The 18,082-nt window shown below is 20.6% G+C and overlaps 9 protein-coding genes and 11 non-coding genes across 20 annotated transcripts in view; 9 read left to right on the top strand and 11 right to left on the bottom strand. All coding sequences in view use genetic code 4, as the record gives it.

The window, feature by feature from the left end:
* Positions 1–7: 7 nt before the first annotated feature.
* Positions 8–2,278, top strand: BESB_086370 (putative chaperone clp; the record flags this gene model as incomplete). Its single annotated transcript has 1 exon — positions 8–2,278. The coding sequence occupies one exon, from the start codon at positions 8–10 to the stop codon at positions 2,276–2,278; it is 2,271 nt and encodes a 756-aa protein (XP_029214598.1).
* Positions 2,279–2,305: 27 nt separating this feature from the next.
* Positions 2,306–2,377, top strand: BESB_087410. The gene has a single exon. It is a non-coding gene; the product is annotated as a tRNA-Gly (tRNA).
* A 49-nt stretch (positions 2,378–2,426) lies between these two features.
* BESB_086360 (putative ORF C) lies at positions 2,427–2,645 on the top strand (the record flags this gene model as incomplete). Its single annotated transcript has 1 exon — positions 2,427–2,645. One exon carries the CDS (start codon positions 2,427–2,429, stop codon positions 2,643–2,645), a length of 219 nt encoding a protein of 72 aa, XP_029214597.1.
* Positions 2,646–2,653: 8 nt separating this feature from the next.
* BESB_087500 lies at positions 2,654–2,735 on the top strand. Its single transcript has one exon. It is a non-coding gene; the product is annotated as a tRNA-Ser (tRNA).
* A 42-nt stretch (positions 2,736–2,777) lies between these two features.
* BESB_086350 (orf D) lies at positions 2,778–2,999 on the top strand (the record flags this gene model as incomplete). The annotated part of the gene is made up of 1 exon: positions 2,778–2,999. The coding sequence occupies one exon, from the start codon at positions 2,778–2,780 to the stop codon at positions 2,997–2,999; it is 222 nt and encodes a 73-aa protein (XP_029214596.1).
* Positions 2,989–3,687, bottom strand: BESB_086340 (putative ribosomal protein S2; the record flags this gene model as incomplete). The annotated part of the gene is made up of 1 exon: positions 2,989–3,687. The coding sequence occupies one exon, from the start codon at positions 3,685–3,687 to the stop codon at positions 2,989–2,991; it is 699 nt and encodes a 232-aa protein (XP_029214595.1).
* Positions 3,688–3,715: 28 nt separating this feature from the next.
* BESB_086330 (uncharacterized protein) lies at positions 3,716–5,146 on the bottom strand (the record flags this gene model as incomplete). Its single annotated transcript has 1 exon — positions 3,716–5,146. The coding sequence occupies one exon, from the start codon at positions 5,144–5,146 to the stop codon at positions 3,716–3,718; it is 1,431 nt and encodes a 476-aa protein (XP_029214594.1).
* Positions 5,147–5,155: 9 nt separating this feature from the next.
* BESB_086320 (putative RNA polymerase C2) lies at positions 5,156–6,982 on the bottom strand (the record flags this gene model as incomplete). Its single annotated transcript has 1 exon — positions 5,156–6,982. The coding sequence occupies one exon, from the start codon at positions 6,980–6,982 to the stop codon at positions 5,156–5,158; it is 1,827 nt and encodes a 608-aa protein (XP_029214593.1).
* A 2-nt stretch (positions 6,983–6,984) lies between these two features.
* Positions 6,985–8,691, bottom strand: BESB_086310 (putative RNA polymerase C1; the record flags this gene model as incomplete). Its single annotated transcript has 1 exon — positions 6,985–8,691. One exon carries the CDS (start codon positions 8,689–8,691, stop codon positions 6,985–6,987), a length of 1,707 nt encoding a protein of 568 aa, XP_029214592.1.
* A 17-nt stretch (positions 8,692–8,708) lies between these two features.
* Positions 8,709–11,879, bottom strand: BESB_086300 (RNA polymerase B; the record flags this gene model as incomplete). Its single annotated transcript has 1 exon — positions 8,709–11,879. The coding sequence occupies one exon, from the start codon at positions 11,877–11,879 to the stop codon at positions 8,709–8,711; it is 3,171 nt and encodes a 1,056-aa protein (XP_029214591.1).
* Positions 11,880–11,909: 30 nt separating this feature from the next.
* Positions 11,910–13,301, bottom strand: BESB_086290 (putative ycf24 family protein; the record flags this gene model as incomplete). Its single annotated transcript has 1 exon — positions 11,910–13,301. The coding sequence occupies one exon, from the start codon at positions 13,299–13,301 to the stop codon at positions 11,910–11,912; it is 1,392 nt and encodes a 463-aa protein (XP_029214590.1).
* Positions 13,302–13,575: 274 nt separating this feature from the next.
* Positions 13,576–13,647, bottom strand: BESB_087510. Its single transcript has one exon. It is a non-coding gene; the product is annotated as a tRNA-Thr (tRNA).
* Positions 13,648–13,650: 3 nt separating this feature from the next.
* Positions 13,651–16,338, bottom strand: BESB_087280. The gene has a single exon. It is a non-coding gene; the product is annotated as a large subunit ribosomal RNA (ribosomal RNA).
* Positions 16,339–16,391: 53 nt separating this feature from the next.
* Positions 16,392–16,465, bottom strand: BESB_087450. Its single transcript has one exon. It is a non-coding gene; the product is annotated as a tRNA-Met (tRNA).
* A 21-nt stretch (positions 16,466–16,486) lies between these two features.
* Positions 16,487–16,559, bottom strand: BESB_087340. Its single transcript has one exon. It is a non-coding gene; the product is annotated as a tRNA-Arg (tRNA).
* A 42-nt stretch (positions 16,560–16,601) lies between these two features.
* BESB_087560 lies at positions 16,602–16,673 on the top strand. The gene has a single exon. It is a non-coding gene; the product is annotated as a tRNA-Val (tRNA).
* Positions 16,674–16,688: 15 nt separating this feature from the next.
* Positions 16,689–16,760, top strand: BESB_087370. Its single transcript has one exon. It is a non-coding gene; the product is annotated as a tRNA-Arg (tRNA).
* Positions 16,761–16,893: 133 nt separating this feature from the next.
* BESB_087380 lies at positions 16,894–16,966 on the bottom strand. Its single transcript has one exon. It is a non-coding gene; the product is annotated as a tRNA-Asn (tRNA).
* A 29-nt stretch (positions 16,967–16,995) lies between these two features.
* Positions 16,996–17,068, top strand: BESB_087330. The gene has a single exon. It is a non-coding gene; the product is annotated as a tRNA-Ala (tRNA).
* A 43-nt stretch (positions 17,069–17,111) lies between these two features.
* The window catches only part of BESB_087300, a 1,500-nt gene continuing 529 nt past the window's right edge, over positions 17,112–18,082 (top strand). The window contains exon 1 of the ribosomal RNA in view: positions 17,112–18,082. This exon is cut by the window's right edge and continues 529 nt beyond it. This is a non-coding gene — a ribosomal RNA (small subunit ribosomal RNA).

Below are 18,082 nucleotides of genomic sequence, written 5' to 3'. Positions count from 1 at the left end.
TATTCTAATGAATATAATTACTTCTATTCCTAATTTTTCTTTTAAATGTACTAAAGAAGTTATTAATATTTTATTTTATTCAAAAATATTAACTTCTTTATTTAAAAATATTTATATTACTTTTTTTCATATAATTTGTAGTTTAATTTTACAATCTAATTTATTTAATATCATTATAGGAAAAAAAAATTTATTAAAATTTTTACAACTATATATAAAGACTAATTTTAAACAAGCTAAATTATCTTCTAATATTTTATTTTCATACACATTAGTTAATTTCTTAAATAAATTAAATACATCTTATACTATTAATACTTGAAATTTAAGTAAATATTTATTACAACATAAATTTATTTTATTTAAATATATAGCAATCTATTTATTTAAAATAAATTCATATAAATTTAATCTAATTAATAATATAATTTTTAAATTTAAAAATAAATCTATTAATAATCTACATTTTAATAATTTAATTAAAATATTACAAAATAAATCTAATTTTTATAATATTATTAATAGAAAAAAAGATTGTTTATATTTATATGAAATATTAAATCGTAAAATTACACGTAATCCAATTCTATTAGGAGAATTTGGAATTGGTAAAAATTCTATTATTAAAAAATTTATTTCTTTTATAGATAAATTTAAATTAAAATTTAATAATATATCTAAAAATTTATGATTATTTAATATTATTAATTTCTTAAAATATATTAAAACTAATACTACATATATTAAAAATTTTTTTAAATTTATAGAAGAAAATAATAATATTATTTTAGTATGCCCTCAAATAGATTTATTATTTAATATATATTATAATAACACTAATTTATATCAAAATTTAGAATCATATTCACTATTAATTAAATTCTTTAATTATATAAAACAAAATAAACTTCAATTAATTGGTTTAAGTAATAATATTATTGATATTGAAAAAAAATATACTACAAACCAAGAATTAAATTTTTTATTTGAAAAAATTCATATTAAAGAACTTTCTAATAAAGAAATTTTTAAAATTTTATTAAAAAAAAGTAATTTATTTGAAAAATATTATAATTGTTTTATTTCTTTTAAAATATTAAAATCTATTTTATACTATAGTCAAACTTATATTAAACAACATAAAACTTTATTAAAAAGTATTTGATTATTAGATAATGCTTGTTCTAAGATGTCTATAAATCAAAAATTTACTGTAGTTAAAACTAATAAAAATCTTACAGTATCAGATATTCAAAAATCTTTAGTAAAATTAATAAATTTATCAACAAATCTGTTATTTAATAAAACAAGCAAAAAAACAAATTTTGATATTTTAGCATTAAAAAAAAATTTACAAAAATCTTTATTTGGACAACCTTTAGCAATTTCTAAAATTTTAATACCATTAAAAAGAGTTTTTACTGGATTAAAACAAACTAATAAACCAATAGGTAGTTGGTTATTATGCGGTCCTAGTGGAACAGGAAAAACAGAATTAGCTAAATTATTAGCTAAATTTTTATTTGGATCTGAAACAGATTTAATTAGATTTGATATGAGTGAATTTATGGAAAAACATTCACTTTCTAAATTAATTGGAGCACCTCCAGGGTATGTAGGTTATGGAAAAAGTGGATTATTAACAGAAGCTATAGCTAAAAAACCTTTTGCAGTTTTATTATTTGATGAAATTGAAAAAGCACATAAAGATATAAATAATATTATGTTACAACTTTTAGATGATGGAAAATTAACTGATTCTCTTGGAAAATGTGTAGATTTTTCAAATACATTAATATTTTTTACTAGTAATTTAGGATTTCCTACAAATTCTTATGAATTAAAATTTTTAAAATCTGGAGAACAGTTATCTAAAGAAAATTATAAGATTTTATCTAATAAAGTACAATCTGCTATACAAAATTATTTTAAACCTGAATTTCTTAATAGATTAGATGATATTATTATATTTAAACCTTTAAATATAAATTTCTTAAAATATATTATTAATAAATTTTTAAAGAATATTCATTTAAAATTATATAATAATCAAATTCCAATTTTTTTAGATATTGATCCGACTTTAAAAACATTATTAGCAAAATTAGCTTATCATCCATTATACGGTGCACGTCCATTAAAACGTTTATTAGAATTAATTATTGAAAAACCTATTAGTGATTTATTAATTAATTTTTCTTTTAATCGTATTATTATCTTTTCAATCTTTTTAAATAAAAAAACATTTAATATTAATTATTCTTTAAAATACTTATAATATAATTATTTATTTATTATTATTATTGCAGATATAGTTTAAAGGTTAAAATAAGAACCTTCCAAGTTAAAGATACGAGTTCGAATCTCGTTATTTGCTTTTTAATTTTTAATTTTATAAATATTTTATTAATTAAAATTATATTATAATGTTAAAAAAAATTAAATTTTTTTATAAGAAAACTACACATTTTATATCTAAATCTTATAAGCATAAAAAAATAGGTTTTTATATAATTAAAAAAAAAATTTATATTTTTAAAGTTAAAAAATTTTTACAAAATATAAAAATAGGAAATTTTTTTACTAAAAAAATTTGTTATCGTTTATTATATTGTTTAAAAAAACTTTATAATAATTATATTTAAATATTAATAGAGAGATGGCAGAGCGGTTTAATGCATCTAACTTGAAATTAGACAAAAAAATTTTCGTGGGTTCAAATCCCATTCTCTCTTAATTAATTAAATTTATTAAAATTTAATATATTAATATTAATAATGATTATTATTTATTCTAAAAATAAAAATTATATAGCTCAACAAATATTAAAAACATTAAAAAAACATTATATTAGTAATAAAAAAAAAAAAGAAATTAAATATAAATATTTTAATATAAAATTAACATATATATATTCAAACATTTTATTTATGTTAATTTCATTTTTTATGTTTTTTTGAATAATAAAACAATTTTATTTAATTAAATTTATTTATTAAATAAACTACCATGTAATAAAGCTGTTAATAAAATATTAAAAATAAATTTAATTGCAAGATAATTTTGACTATTACCTAGAATTTTAATTGAAATATTTTTTAACATATTTTCGTTATTTATATCAATAATACTTATAATAAGAAAATTTTTTAAATTTAAATTTTTATATAAGTTATTATAATTATATCCACAAATAAAGATATTTTCAGGTAATTTTTGCATATATTCTACACCATCAAGTTTTTTAGAAATATTTATATATATTAAATATAATTTGATTAATAAATTATAAGGTAAATACATAAATAAATATTTTAAATAAAGTGTATATAATTGTTTTAATCATTTTAATAAAATTAATTTATTTTTAAACATTATTCAATTAAAAAGAAAATCAATTTTATAAAAAAAATTAATATAAAAATTATTTGTAAGATTAGCTAAAGATTTTATTAAATTAAAATTTTTAATTGAAAAATTTACAAATAGTAAAGATCTATTATATTTACTTAATATATATAAATATAAATAAGCTTTACTTAAATATTTTAAAATTAAAAAAATATTAAAAATATATTTATTATTATATTTTTTATAAATATAATTTGTAAATTTTTTTTTTCTATATACAGTAGATCCTATATAAATAGGAGTAGTTATTAATGAATTTAATTTTAATAGAATCATTTTTGTAGTTAAAATAATATTAATTAAATTAATTAAAATATCTATACCAGCCAGTTCCTATAATATTTAAATCGGTTGCAATAATTTTAGATTTTAAATCTGTTAACCAGTTAATTGTATTTTTAAAAGTAAATTTAATTAAACTTTTAAAAGTTTCTTGAAAACTAATAGTTGCTAAAAATCCTGAAGAAGCTAAAATACTTTTACTTATACCTAGAATTATAGGTTTATAAATAATTTGTGGGTATCCAAAGAAACTATAAACATAATTTAAAGTTGTGATAAAATTAAAAGAAATAATATTATCTTCAGTTAACATTATCTCTCCAGAAGAAATTATTTTAACAAAATTTGTCATTTTCTTTGCTAATAATTCAAAATATAAACTAGGTAAAATGACACCATTATAATAATATTGTTTAATTAAAGATTCAACAATAATATAATAAGTATATAAATAAGCTAATTTAGCAGCTTTATATTGTGAATAATATTCTAAATAATTTGAAAATAATTTAAGAATAAAAATATTAGGTGAGTAAATCCCATTAGTTAAAATAATATTTCCTCAAATAATAGAATATTTTTGTTCATAAAAAGTTTTTTGATAAATTAATGAATATAAAAAGATTTTTTTATATTTTAGAGTAAATAAACTACAAGTTCATATAAAATTTAAAGTATTTTCTTCATATAAAAAATAATTTTTTATTAGAATACCGGTTTTATTTGAAATTAAATGAATATGTGAATAAATTTTAGTTTCAAAAATATTATCTAAATGTATTAGATTAAAAGTAATATCTTTAACTTTTGTATTAATATTTAAATAAAGATTTTTAATTTTAAAGAAAAAATTTTTAAAAAAAGTTCTAGAATATTTTCAATTTTTATTACAAATTCAAGCAAATGTTGATAATAAATATTTTTTATATAAAATTATTAATTTTTTAAATTTAGGTGATTGATTTTTTCTAGAAAAAAATGGAAAAAAATTTAAATAAGTAAAATTATAAATATTTTTATGAAATAGCTTATTAAAACAATTTTTATTTATTAAAGTATTATTATAAAAATATAAATTTTTAAAAGAATTTATAGTTATAAATAAAAATTTTGATTTAAAAGAATCTATAAGAAAATAATTCTTTTGTATTAATGTTTTTAAAGTATTAAAAAAAATAAATTTTTTTGTAGAAAAAGATTCTATATCATAAATATTTCAAATTTTATTTATTTTTAAATTTTTATCTATATTATAAAATTTATAATAATATAAAAAATTAATTATTTGTAAATATTTATTTGAAGAATTTTTTTTTGTAAAAGAAAAATTTAAAGAATTTTTATAAAAAGATATAAAATCACAAGTATATTGTAATTTGAAATTTATTTTATTATTATTATTATTATAATTTAATTTAGTTTTTCCTTTTTTAATATTTAATTTTTTAATCATTTTAAATTTTTATAATTGTATATTAAATGAATCCACTACCATAATTAATTTTAAATTTTTACCAAATAAATTAATTATCTCTTTATTTAATCTAAATTTAGAATTTCTTTTTAAAAGTAAAAATTTATTTTTAAAATTATAATTAATATAAATTGAAAGAAAAAAATTATTAATTTTTTTATTTAAATATTTTTTAGAAGTAAAATTTAAAACTTTATAATTTTTTATAAAAAATTTATTATATCTATAATTAAATGAAGTTCTACAAAGTAATCCTATATTATTTATATTAATAGGATAATAAAAAATACATTTATTTAAAATTATAGTTTTTTGTAAACATAAAATAATTCATTTTTTAAAATTATTTAAAACTATATATTGTAAACTATTTTTAAATAAAACTTCACCGAATAAAAGATCATTTTTAGTTCTATTTAATATTAAAGTTGATGAAAAATAAAAATTTCTTTGATATAAAAATTTTATTAATAGAAAATAAAAAGGAAATTTAAAAGAATAAATAGCTGTAGATTTAAGATAGAATAAATATAAAAATTTATATTTTAAAAAATAAGAAATAATTTTATTTAAATTATATTTATTATATAAAGAATAAAATTTTATTTTAAAAATATTATTTTGTTTCTTAGATATATTAAGTACTATAGAAAAATTTTTATTATATTCAAGATTTAAATATTTTAATGATAATAAATTATAATTAATAAGAAACTTTATTTTTTTACATATTTTAAAATTTCTTTTTTTATATAATAAAAAAGTATTCAATAAATTATTTTTTAAAAAAAATTGTGTTTGTAAAGAAATAGATGAAATACCTCCTGTATGAAAAGTTCTTAATGTCATTTGAGTTACAGGCTCTCCTATAGATTCTCCTATTAAAACTCCTACCCCTTGACTTAAAAATGTTTTTTGAGAAAAAGAAAATCCAAAACATTTAGAACAAAATGTTCTACCACTTAAACATAATTTAATCGAATTTAAAGAAAGTTTTAAATTTTTATTAAAAGATAGTAATATTTTTAATTTATTAAATATAGTTGTATTTATAAAAAAACCTTGTAAAAAAATTTGTTTACCTGTTAAAATATTTTTAAAATTATTTTGAATAGTTTTACCATATAATAATAAATAAAAAGGTAAATCTAAAAAACCTTTATAAGATATATTTCATTTAAATGTAAAAAAATTTGTTGTACCACAACTATATTCTTTTATTGTTGATTCTTGAATAGACTCTACTAAACGTCTAGTTAAATAACCAGCATTTGCTGTTTTTAATGATGTATCTAAAATTCCTTTTCTTGCACCATAACATGAAATAAAATATTCATAAGCTTTTAATCCTTTATTAAAACTTTGCATAATAGGTATTTTAAATAAAAATCCTCTAGCATTCATTAAAAACCCTCGTAAACCTATTAATTGTCTTATTTGATTTCAATTAGCTTTAGCACCGGTATTCATCATTATATGAAGTGAAGAATAAAAAGGATTAGTAAGTTTATAGTGAGTAAGTAAATGGAAAAATTGTTTGTATATTTTTTTACTATTTATTTTTTTTAAAATATTTAAATTTTTATATGAGCTAAAAATATCTTTAAATTGAAAATTTAATCTTAAATATTCATTCTTTCTTAATAATGGAGATAAATAAAAATAACTATTAAAATCTTCTAAATTTAAATTAATTGGATTTTGTAAAGCATATTCAAATCCTAAGAATATTAATTCTTGAATTAATTTTGAACTAACAGCTAAACTTAATTTTTGAATTATACGTTGTTCTAATTGTAAGTTATTAATATACATTTTTAATTAAATAAATATAAATAATATTGTAATAATATTCTTCCCAAAGTACTTAAAATATATTTTTTAAATATAATATTTGTATTTGAATTCTTTTCTAAACATCTTATCCAAATAGGTTTATCTAATTTAATAAGATTAAAAAAGAAACTACTTAATACATCATATAAATTAGAAAAAATAATAGTATTATATAAAAATATACCATTTAAATTTAATAAAGTAGAAATTCCTAAGATTATACTTTGAGATAATTTAAACATATTTCTTAAATAAGTTGGAGAAAAAATATTTTTATCAAAAGATATTAATTTTTTAGCTTCTTGTTTAGCAATCTTAGATATAATTAAAAATAATCCCATTTGATCTCCATCAAAATCAGCATTAAAACTTGTACAACCAATAGGATATAATCTAATACCTTCTGATTCTATTAAATAAGGTTTAAATGCTTGAATATTCATTCTATGTAAAGTAGGAGCTCTATTTAATAAAACAACTTCTTTAGTAACTAAAAATTTTAATATTCGTTTTAAAAGAATAGGATTATATTGAGTTATATAAGAAGCTCTTAATAAAGTTAATATAGATGTATCTTTTTTTAAAAAATTTAAAATCACTGGTTTAAATAATTCTAAACTAAGAATTAATGAAAGTCCTATAGATCTATAAATTAAATCAGACCCAGGAAGTATAACAGATCTACCAGAAAAATCAATTCTTTTTCCTAAAATATATTGTCTAAATTTTCCCTTTTTTCCTTGTAAAGCAAAACAACTTGGCGTTGAAGGTTTAGTTTTTATATTTAATAAATCATCAATAGAACGTTGTAGTAATTGTTTATCAATTAATTCAAAAAAGAATGGTACAGAATGACGTAAAATTTTTCATCTTTTTAATCTATTATTTCTTAAAATAATAATTTTATATAAATTATTAATTAAAGAAGAAACAAATAAATTTTGTTTTAATTTAACTAAAGGACGTATACCAGCTGGAATTACAGGAAGAACTGTTAGAAACAATCATTCTGGTTTAATATTATTTAATAAGAATAAATGTAATATTGCTAATTTTTTTAAAAGCTTTTTTTTAAGATTATTATGATAAAAATATAATTCATAATAAATTTCTTTACAAAATAAAAGCTCATTCAATAAATTACATTCTTTTAAAATTTGTTTAAACCATTCAGAAATAAAAAGTAATTTAGAAAAAATTCAATTAAAATTAAAAGATTTTTGTTTTTTTTTAGAAAAAAATAAAGTAAAAATTTTATAATAAATTAAAACTTTTAATTCATTTACTGGTATATGTAAAAAAAATGATAAAATATCTTTAATATACCATTTATGTGCTATAGGAGTAGCTAAATTAATAAAACCCATTCTTCAACGTCTACTTTGATTTGTATTTATTTCTATCCCACAAAAATTACAAAAAGTATTTGTATTATTAAGTTTTTGTAAAAATGTAAAATTAATTCCACATCTACATTTCCAAGAAAGTAAAGGTCCAAAAATACGTTCACAAAATAAACCATTAGATTCAGGATAGCCAGTTTTAAAATTTATTGTAAACGGTTCAATAACTTCTCCTAAAATAAAATTATTTTTTATATATTTTAAAGACCATTTAATAATTAAATTTGGAGAAGCTAAAGATAGTCTAAAACCTATTGTATTATTTTTAATAAAAATCTTTTTCATAATAAAATTTATTTATATTAATAATTTATAGTTAAATTAAGATAATTTTCTTCTAAATCGTCAGTTATTAAAAATAATTCTAAATTTAAAATTAAACCATTAAATTCTTTTAAAATAACACGAAAAGATTCAGTTATAGTTGAATTTTGTAATTCAGTATTTTTAAATAATAAATAATCTTGTAAACTATTTCTTGCAAAACAATCATCCGATTTATAATTTAAAATTTCTTTTAAATTATAAGCAGCTCCAAAAGCTTCTAAAGCCCAAATTTCCATTTCTCCAAATCTTTGTCCTCCTAGATTTCTTTTACCTTTTAAAGGTTGTTGTAAAATTTCTGTATAAGGTCCTGTAGTTCTAAAATGTAATTTATCTTTAACCATATGTATCAATTTTGAATATCTAGAAACACCACAAAGAACTGAAGATTTTAACTTTGTTCCAGTACGTCCATCTCTTATACAAAATTTACCTGGAAGAGAAAAATTATAAAGTCAATTAGATCCTTTTTTAAAACTACTAAACATTAAAAAATTATATATTAATAATTTTAGATAATTAAAATAAGAATTAGAAGAACCAGTAAAAGAAGGTAAAATTCTAATGTTATAAGAAAAACTAATTTTACCTATTAAAGCTTCAAATAATTGCCCTAAATTCATACGTGATGGAATACCTAAAGCTCCAACAATAATATCTGGATATAAAGAATTTTGTAAAAAAGGTAAATCAGTATTTTCTGCAATATACGATAGAATACCTTTATTTCCATATCTTCCACATAATTTATCTCCTACTGTTAAAAATCTTTGTTTACAAATAAATATTCTACATTTTAAATAACTATTATTATGATTTTTATATTTATTAGAGTATGAATTTATATTTGTTAAAAAAAATTCAATCTTACTTACTCTACCATTTTTTCCAGTTTGAATATATAAAGAATTATCTTTAATATTTCTAATAGTTTTACCAAAAATAGAATATATAAGTTTAAGTATAGGTTTATATGTAGAAGTAGGTTTTGTTACTTTTATTTTTGTTAATAAAACACTACCAGTTAAAATTTTCTCACCTTCTTTTATAATTCCTAAAGAATCTAAATTTTTTTTGATATAGTAACTTTGTTTAGGAATTTCTAATGTACTAAATTCAATATCATGTTCATTATTATAACAAAAATTAAATTCATAAATATCTATATGAAGAGAACTAAACATTTGTTGATATAAAACTTTTTTACTAACAATTATAGCATCTTCAAAATCATACCCACAAAAATTACCATAATAAATTAATACATTATTTCCTATTGCAAATTCTGAATCAACAATATCTTGATGTTGTGTTAATAATTGATTAAGAAAAACTCTTTCACCATTCCATACTAAAGGTTTTTGATGAATTAATGTATGTTGATTACTTTTTTTATATTTTGATAGATAATAAATTATTTCTCTATTAAATAAATCTTTAATCTGTATTTTTATAGAAGATGCATTTAAAACTATTCCTTCTTGTAAAGCTTTAATAGTAGTGTCTGATTTAGTTATTAATTCTTTTTCATAACCTGTAACAACAAGTGATTTTTTTTTATTTAATAAAGGAACAGATTGAACTTGCATTTTAGCTCCCATTAAACACCTTGCAGGATCATTGTATTTAATAAAAGGTATTAAATTTTCTGTAAATGAAAATAAATCTGTAACTTTTAATAAAATACTTTTTTTATTTGAGAAAAATTTTATTCTAAAATTATTTTTATTATATACTAATTGTACGTTTTCATTAAATAATTTATTTTTTCTTAAAGTGATGTTAGTAAATTGAACTAAATATAATTCTTGATCTAAAGATGTTTTAAAATTTATAAATTCTTTAGTTTTATGTTTAAATATGAGGCTATAATAAACTTGTAAAATACCTTTTTTATAGATTCTAATATGTTTACTGAAACTTACTATTAAACCACAATTAATTCCTTCTGTAGTGTCTATTAAACATAATTTTCCTATTTGATTTAAACAAATTTCTCTTAAATTTAATATTCCTTTTGAAAAAGAATTATAATTATTTAATTTATATTTATGCATTAATTCAGAAAAACTATTAATTTGTTCTATATATTGTACTAATGGATTAAGAATTAATAATTCTTTAAAATTATATACTTTTAATAAAGAAAATTTTTTTAATTTACTTAATTTTATTAAATTTGGTAAAATTGTTTTAAATTTATTTAAATAAAATTTAAAATTATGCTGAAAATAATTACCTATTGTATTAATATGTTTATTATCTAAATGATCTAAATTTTTAAAACATAATTTTTTAGCATGTAAATCTAATAATAAATCTAAAATAAATATTAAATCAAGTGTTAGAAAATTATTTTTATTAAAATTTCCATAATTATAATTTAATTTATTTTTATCAATTATAAAATTTTTATAATTTTTATTTAAATGTGTAGTTTTAAAAATATATTTTAAATAATTTAAATTTTTTAATAAAAATTTTTTCTTATAATTTAAATTAGTTTGTAATGCTGTAAAAATTAATAATTTTAAAATTTTTGAATTTTTATACCTAGAATATTTTAAAATATCTATATTTGTAATTCCTAAATAATATAAAAGTAAAATAAAATTAAATTTTAAATTTTTAATAGATATATAAAGTTGTTTTAATTTTAAATCTAAAACAATATTAAAAAAAATTGTATTAGTTAAAAATAATTTTGCATAATAAATATTATATTTTCTTTTTAAATGTTTAAAAAAAAATACACCATTTGATGTAAAATATTTTGAAATAAATATTTTTTTTAATCCATTTAAATAACAAAAATTAGATGAATTATATTTAGGTAATTCAAAAATTAATAAATTTTTAATAAAAGTTTTATTTGTTTTTAAATTTTGAAATTTTAATGGTAAAAAAATTTTTATTAATGAGTTAATATATTGAATATTATCTAAAAATTGTGTATTATTAACTTTAAAATATAATAAGTCAGTAAGACAAATTAAATTTCAATTTTTATATTTATAATTAAAATTAAAATATTCTGGAAAAATATTTTTTATTAATACAATTAATTTTTTTTTTAAAAAAAAATAAAAATCAGTATAAAAAACTTTATGTGATTTAATTGAAAAAAAAGTTTTTATTTTAAAAGCCATATTTTAAAAAACTTTATTTAATTAAATAAATTAATAAAATAATTTTTGTGCTCTTGATACAATTAATAAAGGAACTTCTAATTCTAATTCAAAAGGAACTTTAGAGCATATATTATAACAATAGCCATAAATTAAAATCATTAAAGTAGATTTTAAATTTAACCCTCTATGTAATAAAAAAAATAAAAAATTTAATTCTAATTTAGATATTGTAGCTTCTTGATTAATATAAACTAAAGGATTATTAATAACAATATAAGGAATTGTTACTGTAAATGCGTTTAATCCTATTAATAAAGAATTACATTCTGTATAATTATAACTATTAAAAGCTGTTTTAAAAATTGAAACCAACCCTCTATAAATATAAAAAGAAGAATTAAAAGAAAGACTTTTAGATAAAATAAAACTTTTTGTATTATTTCCAATATGTAACATTTTAGTACCAGTATCAGACACTTGACAATCAGAAAGCATTGCTAAAGAAAAAAAATTACTAAATGATTTTTTTCCTATTAAATATGTAGAAGGATATTTTCAAGTTATTATTGATCCCATTTCAATCTGTACCCAATTTAAAAAACTTTTATCCATACAAAACCCTCGTTTAGTTGTAAAATTATATAATCCTCCTTCTCCTAACTGATTTCCTCTATATCAATTTTGAATTGTAGAATATTTTAATTTAGCTTTTGTTTTTAAAAATAATTCAACTACAGCAATATGTAATTGAGATTCTAAAAACATAGGAGCAGAACAACCTTCAAAATAAATTAAATTAGAATTTTCCGATAAAATTATTAATGTTCTTTCAAATTGAGCAAAATTTTCAGAATGAGTTCTAAAATAAGTTGTTAAATGTATATTAGATTTTAAATCTTTCATTATATAACAAAAAGACCCTTCATTAAATATAATAGAATTTATAGTTGAAAAAAAATTATCATTATTATTAACAATAGACCCTAAATATGAAAAAATTAAATAAGAATAAAATAATATACTTTGAAAAAAGGATAGAAAAAATAATCCCATTTTAATTAAAAAGAAAGTAGTAAAATTTAATAATGATACACTATCAAAAATTACATCTAAAATTAAATTTTCTGAAAATTTAAAATCTAACCCTAAATCAGATAAAATTAATTTATGTCGATCAACAGAAGTATTTAAAAGAATTGAATAATAAGAAATATCATCAAAAGCAAACTCAGGTAATTCATAAAAACACCAATCTGGTTGTTTAAACTTATTTAAAGTAAGTAAAGCATTTAATCTAAATACATATAAAAAAATAAAATTATCTTGTTTAAAAATTAATTTATTAGTTATATTAATATTTAAACCTCCTATTAATCTTATTGTATTAAATGTATTTTCATTATTAGTATATTTATTGTATAAATATTTATATAGTTTCATTAATTATTTAATATTAATAATTTAATATATTTAAAATATTTTTTAATTTGATTTTCTTTAAGCCCATAATTATACTTTAATTTTTGTTTTTCTAGTAATTTAGTTAAAAAAGCAGACAATTTTCCTTTTTTCGTAAACACTAATTCTTTTTTTAATAGTTTAGTACAAAAACCAGGTAAAAAAGTAAGCTTAAAATATTGTAATTTTTTAAGTTTTGCTTTAAAAGTTTTTTCCATTTTCATCAAAATTTTATTATATTTAAAAAAAAAAAATCAACTGATAAAGGGATTCGAACCCATAACCTCCTGATTACAAATCAGCGGCTCTACCGTTGAGCTACATCAGCAAAAAAAATTTATCCTCGAATTATTAGCAAAAATTTGCTAAAAATATTACTATTCTTACACAATTTTTCTTTTTAATAAATGTTCTATTTAAATTCTTACTCATTTATATGAATAGAATATTAATCTTAAAGTTTTTTCCTACTTATATGCTTTCAGTAGTTATTTTTATTAAACTTAGCTATTCAGTAAAATACTTTTGATAAAATAACTGAACTACTATAGGTTTAATTTCCTTGGTCCTCTCGTACTAAAGGAAATACTTTACAATATTCTTACGTTTACATCGGATACGGACCGAACTGTCTCACGACGTTCTGAACCCAGCTCACGTGCCGCTTTAATGGGCGAACAGACCAACCCTTGAGACCTGCTACAGCCTCAGGATGCGACGAGCCGACATCGAGGTGCCAAACCTCCCCGTCAATATGGACTATCGGGAGAGATCAGCCTGTTATCCCTAGAGTAACTTTTATCCGTTAAGCGGCAACCCTACCACTTAGATTTGCCGGATCATTAAGACCGACTTTCGTCCTTGTTTAAGTAGTTACTCTCACAATCAAGCCTTTTTAATATTCAACCTTTACATTTATTAATTTTAATATTTTATTATTATTAAAATAAAAGACCTTTGTGCACCTCCGTTACTCTTTAGGAGGCAACCGCCCCAGTCAAACTACCTTTTTGAAATTTTTATATAATATGATAAAAAAATTATAGTTAGAAATTAAAGTTTATAAAAGTGGTGTTTCATTGATAGTAATAACTAACTTCCCACTTACACTATTTAAATAAAATTTAATTTCAATATCAAATTGCAGTAAAGCTTCATAGGGTCTTTCTGTCCTGATGTAAAAAGTCTGTATCTTTACAAACATTTCTATTTCACCGAAATTTTCTTAAAGACAGTGTTCAAGTCGTTACACCTTTCGTGCGGGTCGGAACTTACCCGACAATGAATTTCGCTACCTTAGGACCGTTATAGTTACAGCCGCCGTTTACTAGAGCTTATAAAAAAATTATTTGTAGTACATAAAAATTTTTTTTAACTTACTAGCACTGGGCAGGTGTCAGTACCCTTACTTCGTAATTACACTTTGCGGATACCTGTGTTTTTGATAAACAGTCGCTTGAACTTTTTAATTGCAGCCTTTTAGGCATCCTTTATCCCTAAGTTACAGGATTGTTTTGCCGAGTTCCTTAAAGAAAATTGTTTCGTCCTCTTAGTACATTATAATACTTACTCACTTGTGTCAGTTTCAGTACGGGCATATTTATAATTATACAGTATCATTTTTCTAGCAAAAATCTTTATTATTAAGCAAAAAATCATTTATTATATTGCTTAAAACTTAAATTTTGGTCACTACTTGTATAGCAGTAATATAAATATGGTTCAAGAATATTAACTTGATTCCCATCAATTACAATAAATTTCTTGCCTTAGGCCCCGACTAACCCTATGCGGTATGCCCTTCCATAGGAACCTTTTGAGTTTTTGAGGTATTAGATTCTTCTTAATATTTAACGTTACTTAAACCGACATTCTCACTTCTACTTTATTCACAAAATTTAATAACTTTGCTTTATTTTATTGTAGAACGCTCCCCTACCGATCTATTATATATAGATCCCATTACTTCGATAAAAAAATATTTTGTTATTCATTGTAGGTGCAGAATTACTTTACCAGTAAGCTTTTACGCACTTTTTAAAGGAAAACTGCTTCTAAGCTAACCTTCTGGTTGTATACGTAACAACTCTACTTCCTTTCAAACTTTCGTTATATTCTTATCTTAGTTAATGGTCTGGGTTGTTTCCCTTTTGACTTATAAGATTATCCCTAAAAGTCTCACTTATTATAATTTTAATATAAAAATATTATTAGTTTATAGTAATTTCAAAAACAGTGCTTTACCCTTTATATATAATACATTATAATAGCTGCGCCTCAATACATTTCGGGGAGAACCAGCTAGCTCCAAATTCGAATAGCATTTCACCACTAACCTCATTTCTTCTGATAATTTTGCAATATTAATCAGTTCGAACTTCCATATAAAGTTATTTATATTTCATTCTGAACAAGGTTAAATCAATTGGATTCGGGTTTTTGGTAATATACAAACGCTATTACGGATGTAATAACTCGTTTTCACTATGGCTTCAAGTTTTCTTTTAGCCTTTTGCTTAAAAACCAAAACTTATCGGTTCCTTCTTCAACAGGCAAATAGTTAGGTTCAATTACCCTTCTATTGTTTTTAGGATTAAAATTTCAGTCTCTTTTCACTCCCCTCCCGGGGTTCTTTTCACCTTTCCCTCACGGTACTAGTTCACTATTGGTTACTTTAAAGTATTTAGTTTTACAAGGAAGTTCTTGTTTCTTCAATATAAACTAGTTGTTTATATTTACTTTATTTTTTTAAACTAAACGTACAACGTTTTTTATCCCTACTCGTTCGCCACTACTAAGGGAATAATTGTTATTTTCTTTTCCTTTGAGTACTAAGATGATTCAGTTCCTCAAGTAAATCTTTTTTAATTTAAAAAATATTAATAGGTTTCCCCATTCGGAAATCTTATTTTAAAGTTTGCATAAAATCAGCTCTAAATAAGTTTTTCGTATATAATTTACGTCCTTCTTCGTCTTAAAGTACCTAGGCATCCTTTTTATCCCTATAGTTTAAATTTTTATTTTATTTAATTAAAATTTAAATTTTACTTATATCCCATAAATTATTTTTGCAAACGAGAAGCGGATTTGAACCGCTGACCTTCGGGTCATGAGCCCGACGAGCTACCAACCTGCTCTATCCCGCTTAATATTAAATTAATTTTAAAAGAGCCAAGAGGGATTTGAACCCCCGTCATTGTAGTCCGTAGCCACATACTCTTCCAACTGAGCTATTGACTCTTTATTATATAATAAATAAATATTATACGTAATAAAGTATTTGGGCAGTTAGCTTAGTGGTAGAGTATATGCTTTACAAGCACATAAGTATTGGTTCGATTCCAATACTGCCCAAAATAAAAATTAAAAAGGCCTATCGTCTAATGGTAAGGACAAAAACCTTCTAAGTTTTTTATGTAGGTTCGAAACCTACTAGGCCTATATTCTACATTATGAAATTATGCGGATGTGGCGGAAATGGTAGACGCGTTAGATTTAGGCTCTAATAAAATAAAAATGAGAGTTCAAGTCTCTCCTTCCGTAATTTATTTAAATATATATATTTTACTAAAATCTCCTCAGGTTGGATTTGAACCAACGACTTTTCGGTTAACAGCCGAAAGCTCTAACCACTGAGCTACTGAAGATATATATCTAATATATATTATTAATATATGGGGGTATAGCTTAGTAGGTAGAGCACTTTTTTTGCAAAAAAGAAGTCTACGGTTCAAGTCCGTATATCTCCAATATATATTTAGAATTCCCTTAAATGTTCAGAAAATGTTCAGGAATTAATACGAGTTTGATCCTGGCTCCGGAAAAACGCAAGAGATGTGCTTAACACATGCTAATTGAATGGTATTTAATTTATATCATAGTGTAATAGTGAGTAATATATGAGAATTTATTTTTAGAATATAATAAAATTTAAACAATTTATAATAAGCGCAAAAGTGCTTTAAAAAAATAATTATTGTCTAAAAAAAAGCTCATATCTAATTAGCTAGTTGGTGAAGTAATAGTGTTACCAAGGCGAAGATTAGTAGCTGCCTTGAGAGGGGAAACAGCCACATAGAGATTGAAATACAGCTCTAACTCCTAAGGGAGGCAGCAGTGGGGAATTTTCTGCAATAAGCGCAAGCTTGACAGAGCGTCATCACGTGAAGGAGGAAAGCCTATAAAGGTTGTAAACTTCTTTTGCTTAATTAAAATAATACTGACGATTAAGTTTAAAAAGTATCGGCTAACTCCGTGCCAGCAGCCGCGGTAATACGGGGGATACGAGCGTTTTCCAAAATTACTGGGCGTAAAGTGTATGTAGGTGGATTAGTATGTTCTTACTTAAATACTATTTAATAAACTTAGGAAAAGAAAGAAAACTATTAATCTTGAGTTCGATAAGGGTAAGAGGAATTTTTTGAGGAGTAGTGAAATGCGAAGATACAAAAAAGAAGATCAACAGCGAAAGCATCTTACTTGGTCGAGACTGACACTGAGATACGAAAGTTAAGGGAGCAAATGGGATTAGATACCCCAGTAGTCTTAACTGTAAACTATGGATACTCGGTACTGGATAAAAATCAACACTAATTCAGTACCCTAGCTAACGCGTTAAGTATCCCGCCTGAGTAGTACGCCCGCAAGAGTGAAACTCAAAGGAATTGACGGGGGCTCGTACAAGCGGTGGAGCATGTGATTTAATTCGATGTAACGCGATAAACCTTACCAGAACTAGACTAAATTGATTGTAAATTATTAAT

Source organism: Besnoitia besnoiti, apicoplast (genome assembly GCF_002563875.1).
Source record: "Besnoitia besnoiti strain Bb-Ger1 apicoplast, complete sequence, whole genome shotgun sequence".
NCBI lineage: Eukaryota > Apicomplexa > Conoidasida > Eucoccidiorida > Sarcocystidae > Besnoitia > Besnoitia besnoiti.
The sequence above is the reverse complement of the archived record's forward strand: the minus strand, read 5'-3'. Positions and strand labels throughout refer to the sequence as shown.